Raw genomic sequence first — 17,074 nt, 5'->3', positions numbered from 1 at the left:
TCTTCCACCAGCTTCCTCTCTACTAAAATAAAACCAGTCCCAGACTCCTTAACATATCTTAAAAAACATTTAAATTTCTTACAGTAATTAATGGGATGAACTTTAGGACTACAGATTTTCAGAAAACAACAGCAGCTGCCCTAAAACTGTTTTCGGGGTAATGACAACTGAAAGTTCCCTCTTGAAATTAATGAAGTATGACTTTTATGCTCCTTTGATTTTTTCTTTATCTGTTTAAAATATGTTTGAAACATATATGCAAGAATATTAGTTCACATGTTAATAAAAATAGGTTTTAGTGTTAGTGTTTCCAGTGAGCACATGGGAGAGTTGAAAAGTAAGTAGGAACCCAGACTGAAACAGAAGAGTCGAACTTTGTTCCTACCTGTGCCACTGCTGCCCTGTGTAAAATCATTCGTGACACAGTTCACAGACTGTTAGATTTAGATGGGGTAAGGTATTTGTCATCAAAACATGGATAGATATGTTGTGTGTGCCCATTCAGCTTAACTATAACATTTCTGTGAACTATGTCCCATCTCAACATGCCACATTGTAGATGGAAGGGCATTGTCAAAAGCTATTGTAATGCATTTTTGCATCCAACACATGTAAGGTAACCTAGAATTTAAAATCAAATAATATTCTTAAAATAAAAGAAAGCCCGAGAATTTAAGTTTCAAAGTCATTTCACTTTATTCTTGTAAATATTTAGTAGTTATGGTGCATGATCAAAGGGATACTGTCCAGGGAAACTTTGGCTTACCAGTCTGTAAGTGATCAAATTTCACAAGGATGGCAATGATGTAAATGCAATGGCTTGTTGTATTCAATTTTGTTGATACTGCATAGGTTGCTCCTTGCAAAAGAACTTGCTCTGGTTTTCTTAAAAATCATACTAGTCGTTACTTTATTAAAAATAAAGTTGCTTTTTTTTTTTTTTTAAAACACCTTACAATATTACACCAATGATAACTGACATGTATCTGTTAAACTATGCGTTTTTGAAGTAACAATTGGATAAAACTGTAGTACTCTACCATAAATTACCCCTGGATTTCTGATTCTCAAAGCATTAAATTGCTAAGACCAAAAAAAAATCTTTAAAACAAGTTTCTAAACAGCATTACTCTCAAAATACCATTAGTATGCATGCATACTATGCATTAGTATGCATAGGTTTACACACTATGCACAAAATATGTTCAATTGAAACCATAATGCTAGTTTAATGGCATTTTTACAGTAATAATTTAGAAATACACACTTTCCACTAATACAAAATAAACCCTTACTGAGTCACCATTAAAATAACCTTTAAATTGTAGTTTAAAAAGTTGTGGGATATATGTCAGTTAATAGACATGTCATGTATTTTAAGAATATCTTAGTAATATCAGGTTATGTTCCGGTCATTCCAGAATTGCACATTCCTGGATGGAATTGGCCATCTTTTGCCTTTTTCTAGTATAGGACGTTTGCAAGTTTGGAATTGAATACCGTATATGTCAAATTTTAAGTTGGGCCAGAGAAACTCAGTGAAAACTTTGGTAAACTTTTTTCTGCTAGTGCCAGAGAGACTGTGGGTCCTACAATATCCAGCACTCATCCTGAATTTATTTTCATTGAAGAACACAAGGACACTCATGGTGTTATATCCTTAAACCTGCTGCTATACTCTGTATGCTCACCCCTCTGTTTTGGTTTTAAAGATGACAATTTACTGCTAGGGTTGGTCTAGTTATTTGGAATTACAGTTTAAAGGGAAATAGAAATGACCTGAGAAAAGGATTCCCTAAGCAAACAGAAATAACTCCATTTTTAAATTGTATGAAAGAGAATTAATATGTACTGGTAAGTGTTAAAACATTCATAACTGGAACGACCAATAACAATGTAAAAGGTTAGAACATACCCAGCCTTCTTCCCTTGCAGCCCTGCAACACGTCCTCAAGACGGGATTTTTCCCCTGACAGAGCGCAACAACCGTATCAGTGCATTTCGAGTTTACCTCAGTACTAGCTTGAAGGACCTGGAAGACTAACTGTACTTCTCAAGAGTGCTTTGTGCTGTGTCCTCCTTTAAGAAGGAGCCCCACAGCTTCTCCTGCTCATCTGCAGAGCACTAAAGAAAGTAAAAAAAATAAAACTATTCTGTAGTAGCAGTGCTTATAGCTGATAGGGAAACAACGAATGGCTTGGGTACTAGGGGTCACTTATTTCTGTTTGGGTGAACAGGAGTTGCTCACTACAGTCAGCAGTAGTCAGGCTGTCACACAGCTCTGCTGCTGCAAAAGCAGGGGAAGAGATTTGGATCCCTGTTTTGTAGTCACATCTTACCTTCAGTAGCTATCAAGGCAAGACCTTCAACAGATTTTTTGTCCTATATGAGAAATTTTATGTCACAGGTAGCCTTACAAGAAGAATAAAGGTATATTACTGTACAGGATAGAAGAAAAATTCCCTGCTTGGCATTTGTGTTCTTTGTATTGTACTGCCTTCAAGATCTCACTTTTGTCTTCAGTTTGTTACGCAGACTGAGTTAAGTATATATGTATATATATATATACACATATAGTTATGTGTTGTTTTTGTTTTTTTCCTTTCCACATGGTTTGTTGCTCTGGATCATGTCACATGAGCAGACATTAATGAATGTGAACAAGTGCCTAAACCCTGTGCATTTCAATGCACCAACACCCCCGGCAGCTTCAAGTGTATCTGTCCACCTGGACAACATTTATTAGGTGATGGGAAATCTTGCGCTGGATTGGAGAGATTGCCAAATAATGGTGCCTATTACAATAGCTATAACTATGCTCAATTCTCCCCTGTGAGAGACAACTATCAACCTCAACAATATTACAGGCACTCCTCAAATCTCTACAGCTCCTTCTCAGAGTATAGGAACAGCAGAATACCTTTCTCCAGGACTAGAAGGAACATTAGAGAAACTTGTCCTGAAGGCTATGAGGCAAGAAATGACAGATGTGTAGGTAAATGTCAGTCATATCTATGCAATTCTTCTATTTTAGGCCTTATTCTTAGGTTACTGTTATATATATGTTAGGGGCCTATGGTTTGTGGTGCTGTATTTTTTTTTTTCATATTACCATGATGAATATTCAGTGAGTTATGCATGTTTTTATTTCCCAAGCAAGCATAGCAAAAATATTTTCTTTCTGAAATAAGCTTCTCTTAGGTTTTTGCCACGTTAACTCATGTTTTGAGTATCATTATATATATACATATATATATATATATATATATATAATATCATAATATATATATGTAGTCAATCATTTTTTGATAATACTGCTGAGTTTAAGACCAAGGGTACTGCAGTCTAGCTCTTACGAGAACTTTTCCCAGCACGTTTAACATAGCAGTTTGTAATGCTTTAGATACGTGCCTCAACCTAATATATATACCAATGGCACATCAAAGGAGGAGCAATATACCTCCAGGATAAATAGTGATCTACAGCTAGATTCCAGCCACCAGAGTTATTGCTACGATTATATAGCGATATATAATATTGAAAAATATGAATGTATTTTTATCAGTGATAATATAGATAAATAGACATCAGATTAACCTTGTATATACGTTACAATGACGTCTCATAGATACAGTTATGGGTGTAGCAGCTTTAATTGAAAGAACTAGAACTGTATGATCCATACCCCAGCTTCCAGTTCCAGGTAGTTAATGTTCCTGTACTTCTGTTTCAAAGGAATAAATATGTAGATTTAAAATTTACTGTTTAATATGAAAAACACATCCCAATAATGTTCCTTTTTTTTTTTTTTTTAAGAGGGTCCTTTGAGTAGACAACCATCAGGATTTGATAACAACACATATTAAATATTTAGTGTCACATTTGTTTCTCTTTTGTGTTTGCATTTGTATCTAATGCAAGACCTGTAAATCAGACAAAGAGAGGGGAAGCAAAGACCGTCCTTTCACTGCTTTAATCAAGTCTTAATTCCTGCACATGAGAGTAACTTGAGTAGGAGCTCTGTTACCCTCCTGAAGCAGGCAGAAATTTCAAAAGAAGTAATAATTATATATGATCTAAATCACATTAGTCTGCTTTGAAAATTTTAAATAAAGTGGTATGCTACTTCCATATTTGAGAGGGAGATTTTTTTTAAAAAAAAAAAAAAAAAAAAAAAGGTTTGAGAGCATTTATCGGTAGTCTTTCCAGATACTGAGATTCGTTCCCATGGCATGAGAGAAATTGGTCTGGAGAGGAAACAGCTTTGCCAGAGGAGGGATTAACTGTAAGAACAACTCCCTGGGGTGAAGGCTTTCTCTGAAAAGAAAACTGATATGTGTATATGCTAAGCATACTACCTAAAACCTTATCGTCAGGCAGCTTGACTTGCTTTCTGGGACAAGACTATATTTGTAACCTTTGTGGATTTATGTAGCTTGTGTATCCCCTTTTCTTCCCAGAACTCTGTATCAGACTGGTCTCTCCAGCTAGTAGAGACCTGTCATAGCTGCTGTCAGAGGAAGTGAGAATCCCCTCAAAGGTGGTGCTGTGGTTTAACCCAGCAGCTCAGCACCACACAGCCATTTGCTCATCCTTCCCCCTCCCTCTCTGGTACTAAGGAGAGAATCAGAAAAAATGAAGCCTGTGGGTTGAAATAAAGACAGTTTATTAGGACAGAAAAGAAGGGAACATAATAATAATAATGATAATAGTACTACTAATAATAATGTGTACAAACAAGTGATGTACAATGCAATTGCTCACCACCCGCTGACCGATGCCCAGTCTATCCCCAAGCAGCCAGTCCCCCCACCCAGCCAGCCTCCCCATATAATTGTTCAGCATGACCCCATATGGTGTGGGATACCCCTTTGGCCAGTTTGGGTCAGCTGTTCTGGGTTTCTCCCCTCCCAGCTCCTGCTGCACTCGCAGCCTGCCCGCTGGCAGGACAGCGAGAAGCTGGAAAGTCCTTGACTTGGTGTAAGCACTGCTCTGCAGCAATTAAAACGTTGTGTTATCAACGTTCTTCTCATTCCAAATCCCAAACACAGCACCATAACAACTACTAGGAGGAAAATCAACTCTATCCTTGCTGAAACCAGGACAGGTGGCTTTAAAAGCTATAGGGAATGGGAGCAGGTAAGTTGTGAAGGAATTTGCTAAGCTTAGTCTTTCAACCCCCTTAGAAAACAAGATCCCTGTAACTTCCAACTCCACCCATATGTTTGTACATAAATAGAACAAGAAATAAAGAAATACCTATGTTCTGGTAAGCCTGATTTTTATCTTTCGATGTTTCTTTTCCACAGACATTGATGAATGTGAAACCAGAGATACCTGTCAGCATGAATGTAGAAACACCCTAGGAAGTTACCAATGTACTTGTCCACCTGGTTATCGTCTCACACCCAACGGCAAAACCTGCCAAGGTACAAAAGTCTCTTTAAGTGTTCAGAAACGTGTTTGTAAATCATAAGATTTAGATCATATTCAGAGCACGTATAAGCACTTATTGAATTTGGTTTGAGATACAGCATTCAAAATGGCAAGTATTTCGCGTTATAACACTTCCTACAATACAGGCAAATTAGACAACTGCAACTTCTTATTCTCTGAAGTTACCTCTTGTACCCTTACATTACACATTTAACTCATGCAAGTACACAGCAACTCTAGGGTCAAAGCCAATAAAATCTTTAACATTCTCTGTCAAAAAAAAAAAAAAAAGAGAAAATTAGAAAGACAGGAAAAAAAAAAGAGGTAGCCAAATTTTCTGTTCCACAAACAACAACAACAAAAAAAAACAATTAGCCTCTATTGACAAGACAACTACAGTTTATGAAAAATAATAAATGCATATTATTGGAACCACTGCCTCAGATACCAAGACAGGTTTCTAAAAATCTAACTTATGGGTACATGTGCCCTCTGTCTTCTTGTTCAGCCTTTACTGATCCAAATAGTTTCTAATTCTGTTAAATTCATCATGGTACCAGTGACTAATTTGCCTATTTTTTTGTGACCTTCAGATATCGATGAGTGTCTTGAACAGAACATAGATTGTGGATCAAATCAAATGTGTTTCAACATGAGAGGCAGCTACCAGTGCATAGACACACCTTGTCCACCAAACTATCAGCGAGAGCCTCTTTCTGGGTATGTTCTATTTGCAGCCCCTTTTAGGTCTTGTTTTCCTGCCTACTCCAAGCTCAAATACTTAAAGTTTCTTCTGATGATTAAAAGTTATCTAAGTTTAACTGATGTAAATAAAGCTTATTCTAGCAAAAGGCAAAGCATTAAAACTCAGGATGATCAGGAGTTCATAGAGCAGTATTCCCTGTTTCCAGCAAAACAAGAAAGTACGAGGTCCGGGCAGCTGGCTGGCTCTCAGTATCCATGCAGAATGTTACTAGTTATTCACATGGAAATAACATCAGAATGTCTTTTTCTTAAATGAACTCTGGAAGGCAGTGTGCTTTAATCCTTTCTCCTGAGTCAGCATCATTCATTTGTCATTTACAGAGCTACCTTTGCATCTAAGTTTTCTGACTTACTTCTGTGAAGTCCTAATTTGCCATCATTTTCAAAGCTTTGAAAGTATTATTTCCATTGTGAAAATAACACTACAATTCATAGGCAGTTTTTCTTTAAATTACTCTGTTTTTCCTCTTCTGGAAAATAAACAACACATTAACTATTTTTAATCTTTAAATGTAAGCAGGGAGATAGCTTGGTTCAGTCTGATCACAAAAGATGGTTTCTGAGTACGAGCTAGAATTACACTTAAATTGAAATGGATAAATGTTCACTGATGAACAGAGTTAAGGGACCTTCTATTTTGACTACAGATTAGTAGAAGTAAAATTAATTCTGCCCTTCTTTATTCCAAATTCTTTGTTTTATGATTTAAGACACAGACACATCACATGGAGCTGCCAGTACACTTTACACGAATGTTGTCAACTGTAATTTTTAAGGGTCACTAAAACATGCACTATTTACTTCAATGGCAAATACTGCATTCATTGTTCTTTCTTTTGTATATCCTCTTGGTGTTTTCTGAGATGATCCTGTTGAGGAAAATGGGATGTTAAACTGGGATGCAGCTTTAAGGAAGAATGGATAAAGAGTGCATGAGGTTAGCTCTCTTGGGAAGTTTGAATCTGTGTATCACAACAGGACCAATGAGAAGATCTTTAGCCAAGGGATTAGGCACCACGTAGCAGGTACTGGAGTAGGACTTACAGTGCTCTGTTTATTCCCAGGTTCTGTCTCAAAAACTGCCCAGCCAATGATCTGGAGTGTGCCCTGAGTACCTATGCCTTGGAATACAAACTCCTTTCCCTCCCCTTTGGCATAGCTGCTGGTCAGGATCTAATCCGGCTGGTTGCCTATACACAAGATCAAGTCATGCATCCAAGGACAACTTTTTTAATGGCAGATGAGGACCCCACAATCCCATTTGCCCTGAGAGATGAGAATTTGAAAGGAGTTGTGTTCACCATCAGACCACTGCGAGAGCCAAAGACATACCGCATGAGAGTCAGAGCCTTATCCTACAGTGTTGATGGAAACATTGAGTATCAGACAACTTTCATTGTTTATATAGCTGTGTCAGCCTATCCCTATTAAACGCCCAAAATACTTGACAGTAATCACAGTATTTTAACCACATTCATAAATGCCAATGGGTATTACCACTTCCAGACTGATTCTACTGCCTGCCAAACAGTTGTGAACCATGTAACTTGAAAATGGTGCTATGCTCTTTTCTTTTTCCTACCCCAAGGCTGCCTATACAGTCCCATTATTCCAAGTCAGGAGGAAAATCCATGGCTTTGAGGACCCATTACCGCTTCCTGTATTTATTACACAACTGGCTACATTAGTAGTCATCTTCCATAGTTTGTTCTGAAAACCAGCAGAACAAATCAAATATGAGCTGAAGTATATGGTCAAAAGCAGTAAGCAAGGAGCAGCCTCTGTTAAAAGCAACTAAAGGAATGCCTAACCAGAAGAAATGGCAATTTCAAATGGTCTACATATGTTAAAGGTTGCTAAGTATGTTAAATTTTAGATCTGTTAGATTTTTTTTTTCTTATCAAATACCTGATAGAACTAGGGCTGTACATATACTACGTCATGTGCTCAAAAAAAAAAAAAAAAAAAAAACGAAACACAAAACAAAACACAAGTACCACTGTACTTAATGATTGCAAGTGCTGAAACATGACATTAGTAAAGTTTGTTTTCAGCTAAAGAATCTACCGTAGAATTTGGAACTGGTACATTTGCTTCCTGTGCAAGTTTAAGAACATCACTATTGTTTGGAAGAAAAAAACCAACATGGCTACTTCTACTTTATACAGCAAGTATTTTATAATTTTTTTTAGCTGACATTTGACATTCTGGTATAGCCATTTATTTAGCTCAAAACCATATCCACTTCAGTACTCCCACCTCAGTTTAAATGTTTTGTTTTTTGTTTTCTTTCAAATAGAACATTTTTCTCCAAAGATGTAGTATGTTTGGTTCAATAATGTCAATACACTGTACACAAGTAATTTTGCCAAGATGTATTCTATTTTTATGAAAGTGTATATATGTTTTTTCCTATTTGTATTTTCTATGCAGTATCTCGAGACTGTTCTACAGTTAAGTTTTCATAAGAGGACAATGTCAGTACATTGGAAATAATCAAAATAAAAGTTCCCATTGCCTTTGAGATTGCTGCAAGTTTTATCATTGTAAAAAAAATAAAATCTTTCCTATGTGTAAGGCACACTTGCCTTTAGTACCAGAGAAGAATGCAAAAGGTACTGTGCCCAGCAAACCAGGGAGCTGCTTACACAAATGCAGCCATGTCTCCTGCTTAGTGATCTTCTGGCTTCCCCCATCCTCCAGTTTTTCAGAAGAAGTCATGGAGGCTGTTGCACTTACCATATGTACTCTTACTTACACCAAGGCCTCTTAGCTTAGCCAGCATCTACTGTCTAGGAGACATGTCATTTCCTCTGAGGAAATAGATTTTGCAAAAAGTTACATTTTTGTTGCATGTATAGGAAGTGTCTATTTGCAAATATTCTTGCCAAACATTAAATACATTGCTATAATTCCAATGCACATAAAAAAAGAAAATGGGAAAAAAAAATCCACAGAGGGCATTGAGATTAAAACCTACTGGCAACTATCAGTTTTCCCTGTGAAAGTTCTGCAGTTTTTCAGTCAACATGAGAACAAGATGTCAACAGAACCCCTGCTGCTGAGACAGCCTCAGATTGTTGCAGCATGATAGGGCTGCATGGAATAGCCCAAGAGTAATTCCTGCCAGTGATAACCCACCTGACTGCTGCTGTCTTCCCTCCACCTGACGCTAAGGCAAAGTGAGCGATTATCACCAGCATTCAAGAGCATTTTTTCACAACAGGGCCAAAAGACTCCTTAATGGAACTTTGAATCTATGTTTCCCTTAATAATGGTCCCTAGTGAAAGCCCTACCAGTTTTCCTCAGCTGCTTTTTGTTCAATATCCATTGCAAGAAGTGAGACAGTCCTGAAAAATAAGGATTATTTAACATCATTTTGCTCTTTGTACAAATTATTTATACAAGTGACAGACTTCAAGTGAAACAGGTTGGTTTCTTGTAAGCCTGACTTGAAAAGTAAAAGCAATTTAAGAAGAAAAAGGAGATAACTTTCATGGTAAAGATGAGAAGGAACTACAAACGAGAGTAAGTGCTAAGAAGTACAGTCATGCGATTTCTTTTAAGGCTGATGAGCACACTGAAAACTATTCCCTTGAAGGAATTTATTTCCACTGTGAGGCATGAAGGAAAAGAACCAGCTTCTATTATACGCTGCTTGAGAGGGGAAATAAATAATAGGATTCAAATGCTTTATGGCAACCTTATTACTTAGTTTAGGGTTAGGAACTTACCAGACAGAAATCAATGACACTTCCAGACAGATCCACATCTTTGTCACTTCTGGTTGGTTTCCCATGCTGTGTTTTTCAGGTGTCCAGCTGCAGCTCTAACAGGAGGAGCCGCTTGCCCATCTGGAAGCAGTTGCTTATGCTGAGGTGGCGCCAGAGGACCGCAGGCCTGAGGGAAGAGCAAAATTAGGTTTATTGTATGGCATAAGCTGTATGGTTTTCAGTTGGTTTACTGGCTGAAGGGAACTTCTGAATTAGAAAGGGAGATATGGGCCATGCCCTTCTCTTCCTTGAACATCTCATTCTATGTTACAAAACGCCAATCTTTTGTGCTTTAAGACTCACAAATGTTGGATTAACTGGCAGAGCAAATAGATCTGCTCAGTTCTACCTCCAAAAACTATTTGACCCTAGTCCTAACAGGCCAGAATGTCAGCTGTGCCATTAGTTTGTAAACAAACTTGCGTGGTAAGAGGCACGTTGGTTTTTGTGCATCAAATTGTGCAGTTGTTAATTGTTAGTGTTTAAAAACAAAATCTGTATAAATCCTAATGAACAATAAATATTCTACTGTATTTATATTTACTTTAGGTAAAGTTAGCAAAATCCTGTGGATGGAGTTTTATCTTTTGCATTAAAACTGATAACTCCATGGGGTTTTCAGTGTCTAAGGACTGCTGCTGTAGGCTCGAACCTGCAGCCCTGTTGGCCAGTGCCCCTCTACAGAACTGGGGCTGGTCCAGCAAGCAATACGAGATCTCCTAGGGAGCCTCACTTACATTGGCATCAGTGCTGAAAACAAACTGTTGGTTCCCCATTGGCCTTACCCAGTCATCACCCTATGTTTTAATTAAATAATGCATCAAGGAGTGGTAGAAATTAATTACTGTATCTGTCCATCACGTGGCTTAAAAATTAAAAGCAGCCCAGAGACTGACTTTCTCTTTGCAGCTAGCAAGACACAGCCACAGGCACACAGCAGGGACAAAGCCCTGGTGCTGAAGCCACTGTGATTAGTGGGAGGAACCATGCAAAGAGTCAGGAACGCTGTTGGAGTTCAGCTAGACACATGGCCTCTTTCTCAGACAGAAATATCTTTCATTACTTTCTGGCTACCTAATTGTGGAGCAAACACCCTTCCTAGCATGTTAGTGCGGTGTGTAGGAGAACCTAAAGCTTTATTAAAAACAACAACCACCCCACCACCAGGACAAAGAGCAAAGTACGTAGCCATTAAAAGATGCAAAGAGAAGTATGTAAAGGAAATGTTCTGATCTTTACCACATGTAACTGACTGGTTCCTGCTGTTTGTCCCAGTGCACTATCACCATTCCTGCTCGCATCCTGGAATTGTTAAGGGACATGGTCAGTATATGCTGGTGGCTGTTTCATGCTGTACAATAGCTGTATGAAGAGCACTGAATGACCTTAGAACAAGAAGTAAGCAGGTGGTCCCAGTTCTCGATTCTTTCAGACAGGCCAAAAAGCAAGCTAGTAACATGTCATGCTACCTAGAGGCTGTGTGATCATTTTGTATGAGCCTACTCCCACTGCCTTTCAGTTCTCAGGGAAGGGACATGGCTTTTCCTTCTGATCCTCATCCTGACCCACACCCATAATACCTGCTGCATCCCTGGGCCTCCCCTAGGCACTAACAGGGCAGCATCTAACTGTGCTACAGAGATGAAGCAGACACTGCAAAAGATGGCAAATGTGTTTTATATGTTGAAGAGATGAGTTTATATATGCTGGTGGTTTAAGTGTGACATCTTGTGGCTATCCAGTGGCACACAGCTGGTCACACAAGTCTCTGTGCACGCACACGTTGGGTACCGGCCCTGTGCACCACGTGGCCCTGCGTTACTCCACCCAGGGCACCATACAGCTAGGGTACCATACTGCTAGGGCACAGCCAGTCCCACTTATGACTTGCTTACTGCAACCCATGCGGAGATGCAGCACTTTGCGCAATTCTTCCAGATCTAAGTCCTGGCAGAGGAGTACAGCACAAAAAGGAGGGGAGGGAGGAGCCCTGGGCCAGGAGCCAGAGGCAGGCCGGGAAGCTGCAACGATCCCACTGATTACACAGGATGTGTTCAGGAACCAGAGATGGGTAAGGGGACCCCCCCACACCTTTTGTACAAGGCTGGCTTGCCAAGGCTTTGAGCCAGGAATTCACCACTGTTTGTTTTCCTGCACCGGCTGAATATAAAAGCTATTAAATGCTTACAGCAATGGATCAATGCAGGGCACACACTACTATGGATGGAAGGGGAAACAGTTACCAGAAGAGAACGATGCTCGGAAAATGCGAGAGTAACAGTGCTTGACAGGTTATGTCCCCTTGCCAAGTACAGAGCAGAGAGTTAATGCTAAACGAAGCAGAAGGATAATGAGTAAAGCGAGCGTCATCACTCCCACGGCAGCATGGCGATTCCAGCAGGACTATGTTCTCAGGGTACAAGTGGGAGCTCTGGCACCCTTTGACTTCAGAGGCATTTCTACTTCTGGCAGCTCCACTCTAAGACCACTGCCAGCACGTTATGACCTTTGAAATACACAGACTAGTTTATGAGACTGGAATCCAACCATCCGCCCCCCAGCTGCATGCAGGCCGTGGCCAGGATGGGTGGGACGGTGCAGGGAGGGATGTGTCGCCACCACTGCACTGCCCATGGCCGCTCACCGAGGCACGGCGCTGCAGGAGTCTGGCACATTTCCGTTCCGCGCCCGCCCGCCAAGGTGTGTTGACGTACAGAGCTGTGGGGCTGAGCGCTGCCAGGCCAGGCTGCTTCATCCCTGGGGAAAACCTGTGGGCAGATGGAGGCTCCTCCAGGCTTCTGGGCTTGAACCTGTTCTTCACACATGGTTTGGTCACTGTCCGGAGAATCAGCACAAACCCAGACAGACTAGCATCTGTAGTTATTCAACAACGAATTGAGAAATCAAGTGAAGTCCAGAAAGCTAAAACACGTTCTTACACCAACGGTCATAAATGGTAAAAAGCCTGAGCAGCCACTGCCTTGCTCAAGCACAGCCAGATCTCTTACTGGGAAGCATGAGGGGGTTCCAGCTCCTGCACTTGTGGCAGTGCTCTGGGAGCTCGGCTTGTTGGGCCCTGCTGTTCCACGTGGGATGTGAGACACCCTTAGCAGATGACCTTCCTGTTTAGAAGTAGAGCTTAGCTATACGGTGGAGGACTTGTTAGAGTTAGGTCAGAGGTTGGACTGGATGATCTTGGAGGTCTCTTCCAACCTAGATGATTCTGTGATTCTGTCCTTTCTGTCCCCAGATGTACTTTCTGAAACAGAAAGGGGAAAGCCAGGCCAAGGGTATCTCTGGGTGTGAGCTGGGAAAGACAAGAAACACTACAGTGTCAGCAGATTAACAGAACTAAAAGGGGCTGTTACGCATACCACAGCCAGCAGCATTGCACGAATAGACTTAACAACCAAGCACAATTTATCCAGCTGTGCCTCCTAAACAATGTTAGGTGTAATTCCTACTGTGCAAGCAGATGTTTTTTATAAGCACATTTGCATGTGTGGATGCAATGAACACAACTCCAATTACTTTTTTAGGTCATTGAGTTCAGCTCTCCAGTACCTTGAACATTCAACTGGTGCCAGACGGTATGCACTGCTGCTTTGTCTCCTGATCTGATGAATTTTATACAAGGAATAAAAACGAAGAATACCTGCTTACAGATGAAGGCACAGAGATACAAATTATATAAATAGAGAAATTAAAATTTAAATAGAATAAATATAGAAATTAGATAAATGTAGATAATAAATATAGAAAATAAATAAATATAGAAATAAATAGCTTTAATATTTTACACAGAGGTTCACCTGATCATTTATGAATTGCCAGATGACAAAGGTATCGGGAGAATAATCATGCCAGGAAGCAGCTCAGCACCCAGAGCAGTAGTTTGGATGTGCTCTGAAGCAGCACTGTGCAATAACCATGTGTCTGGGGTATCCCTTCATTACCCTCTGTCAATGGCAAGGCCGGGGAGTGCTACAAAGCTTAGTGGCAGCAATCGCCCCGGGGAGCATATCCCAGGGCACCCTCTGGGAGAGCAGGAGGCTGCCAGCACAGGTAGTGTACCCACATGGGTACAGAACGAAGGAAATCCAACAGCCACAGAAAAACCTTTCTATTTCACACCAGGTTACTCCTCTGCCCTTAGTCTCAGTGACAGCCGCAGCAATGCAGCTCCGTGTTTCCAGTGAAAATACTGGCATCACATAAGGCACAGAAAGAGACGGCATGCAAAAAGAAGAGACAACACCACTCACATTGCCTCAGTGAGAGCACGGCACACCCACAGTGCTGCAGCCCACCTTGTTCTCACGTCCCAGTGATGAGTCCGAGTGATGAGCTTAGGGTCCCAGACACTAAGGAGGAAGTTTCTGTACACATCTTCTTTGTCATCACATCACACATAACAAGAACGGAGAAGTGAAAAAGATGTCTAAAATTTTTGGCATGCAGTAGCTATCAACAGTAACAGTGAACGCTACTGATCTCACCCACCGCTGCTTTTTGACTCACACTTCTCCACACCAAGCGCCTACCATTACAACATCGAGGACAACATTTACACAATCTGGTATCAGATGAACAAGCAGGCTGAAAGTGGCATCCCCGCAGCCTACAGCACACACGAATCTCTGTGCTCAGTTGTGCCCTGCCCTGATGTCAAGGACATCAGTGGGGAAAGAGGCTTCGCTGGACAAGTGGGCAGAGGGGAATTGTGAGGTTTGACACGGGGAAAGACCAGGTCCTGAGGAGGAACAACCCCAGCTGCTGGAAATCAGTCTGGCAGAAGGGACCTGGGGGTCCTGGTGGGCGCCATGCTGAGCATGAGCCAGCCATGTGCCCTGCTGGCAAAGGCCACCACTGGGAGAAGAACTGCCAGCTGGCCCAGGGGGCTCCCCACTGCTCAGCACTGGTGAGACATCAACAGTGCTGTGGCCAGTGTTGGGCTCCCAGTACGAGACCAACACGGATGTACTGGAGGGAGTCCAGCCATGGTTAAGGGACTGGAGCATCTGACGTATGAGAAGAGGCCGAGAGAGCTGGAACAGTTTAGCCTGGAAGGAGGGCTTGGGGGAGCCTTACCCACATGTCTAGCCACCTGGCAGAGGAAAGACATTAAAAACACATGCTGATGGAGCCTTAGTGATAAATGGCAGAGGCAAGACATTCTTGTACCAGAGTAGAATGGTTTCTGCATAAACGTGCTGGCATGTCACCACTCAACAAAAACTCTTAAATGGCAGAGAGTATATGAGCAGGAGATGGGCTGAAAAGACACACAAATCTGCAACTGAACTGTCACATCTTTGATTCCTCTTCTGCTGAAAGGAACTGGACTTTGAATACGAACCTCATAAATAACACAGATTACATCAAATTTATTCATCCCTCCTCATTACTGTCTGCTAACAGAATTAGCTCACAAATCTTCAAATATTTACTAACCATGCCGGTCAGACTGTGTTCTGTGTTTTCTGTGGTCTGGCCTTTTTTAAAAGAATATTTGTTGTTTGCCTACTGGTTCATTTGCGATGCTCTCAGCAATGTGGAGGCTGATAGGGAACCTCAAATTGGGTGTAACCCTGCAAAGCCTTTGCCAAAGTATTACTGCTAACATTTTGCAGCTCATGTTTTGAAAAGTTTTGGGATGCAAAAAATGATGTCCTTTAGTAGATGAGGCTCTATCACAAAAGTGATTTGTGTTCACCAACTGAACTGCACAGGAAGGGAATGCCAAGGTACCTTTACCATCTATACGCTTTACTCTGGACAAACAAAAAAAGACACCGGTGATTTCCAGAGTGGCATCAAGTGAAAGCCAGTTACAACCTTTCTAGACAACCCCAAGGTCCTTGAATTGGAAATCTTGCCCAATACAATCTCTCTTAATCATAAAACCAGTTTTCAGCAGATGATAACAACAGCAAAACATTGCCTTAAGATACTTCGAACGGAGCAGTGAGTCAAAATCCTCTGTATGTTGCTGGGAACTAGCTTTTTGGAGCAGTAAGATAGTTATTTGAGCAGTGAAGTTCAGCCTTTGCCAAATTAGTCACTGTTTATTTATAAAGCCCTGTTGATTACCTAAATAAATCACATAGCACTGGTTTTGCTTCTACTTTGTGTGCTACGAATGAATTAACAGAAAATAATCACCTTTAATCTAAATCGGTTGTGATACAATCTGAGACATTTTCAGGATCTAAAGAAATTTGAAGAAATTAACCATTGGTAGACATTTACGTGTATTTGTATGAGGGAAACCATCAGTGGCTAGCATATAATTTGTATAACACTTTGCAATACGCACTTGTCTTTGACATGTTTACCTTGGGACTGCCTGCCCTATTACACAGCATATCACCATCTGTCTCTAAACTGATTTATTTCATGATCTCTAGGTGCCATGGTTGGATACTTAGCTAATTTTCCAGTTACAAACATTGAAGGAGGACTGTTTCAGGTGGAAACATTGATAGTACTTTGCCAAAGATCTCTAAGCACTTAAAGCTGAGCTGAGAAAATCCCATCCCTTTTTCTTCTGGCTAAAATAAATCTCAGCTTCTCTGACATCCCCAAATGGGTAGATGTATGTCTTTTCAACCTGGCAAAACCAAAGTTGTTTCCTCAGTGGCATTTTTCCCAGCTTTTGCCTCTTTCAGGAAGTATTTCTGATACTCTGCACAACCTGGACATCATCTTCAAATGAGATATTTAGTTTGAATTACTCTGAAGTCAACGTGTTTTGTTTTTTTTTTTTTTTTTTTGTTGGTGGTGGTGTGGTGTTTTTTAATTGACCATAACAACATGGCTATCTATGAAAAGCCATAATGACCACTGCAGCATGACAATGAGTGTTAAGTGTCTGAGCACCCAGACTTCCCAGCTGTCTCTCATTAGTAGCAATAACCTTTTCTCTGACCACAGCACATCCTTTTCTCCCCATTCACCATAACATGGATTGCTGCTACAAAGACTTTTACCTTAGCCACATAACACGAGCTGCTGCTTCTCTGTTTTCATGTTCTCTGCAGTCTTTCCTTACCGTCAAGAAACAGACTCACTAGACAAGAAGTTTGCTCTTCCCCTA

General features: G+C 40.7%; 1 protein-coding gene across 5 annotated transcripts in view; it reads left to right on the top strand.

Annotated features, from left to right (window-relative positions):
• The window catches only part of HMCN1 (hemicentin 1), a 194,479-nt gene extending 180,703 nt beyond the window's left edge, over positions 1-13,776 (top strand). For 2 of the 5 annotated variants that reach the window (XM_027462402.2, XM_027462403.3), the window contains exons 104-107: positions 2,645-2,995; positions 5,310-5,429; positions 6,030-6,156; positions 7,266-8,725. In XM_027462402.2, coding sequence (XP_027318203.1) covers positions 2,645-2,995; positions 5,310-5,429; positions 6,030-6,156; positions 7,266-7,632 — 965 coding nt within the window. In that variant the 3' untranslated portion in view covers positions 7,633-8,725. Of the gene's footprint in view, positions 1-2,644; positions 2,996-5,309; positions 5,430-6,029; positions 6,157-7,265; positions 8,726-10,015 lie in introns of those variants that run through there. The other 3 variants (XR_011810836.1, XM_027462405.2, XM_027462404.3) reach the window with 2 other exon arrangements.
• The last annotated feature ends 3,298 nt before the right edge of the window (positions 13,777-17,074 follow it).

This window comes from Anas platyrhynchos, chromosome 8 (assembly GCF_047663525.1).
Source record: "Anas platyrhynchos isolate ZD024472 breed Pekin duck chromosome 8, IASCAAS_PekinDuck_T2T, whole genome shotgun sequence".
Lineage (NCBI taxonomy): Eukaryota > Metazoa > Chordata > Aves > Anseriformes > Anatidae > Anas > Anas platyrhynchos.
This window is presented reverse-complemented; position numbering and strand designations above follow the sequence as displayed.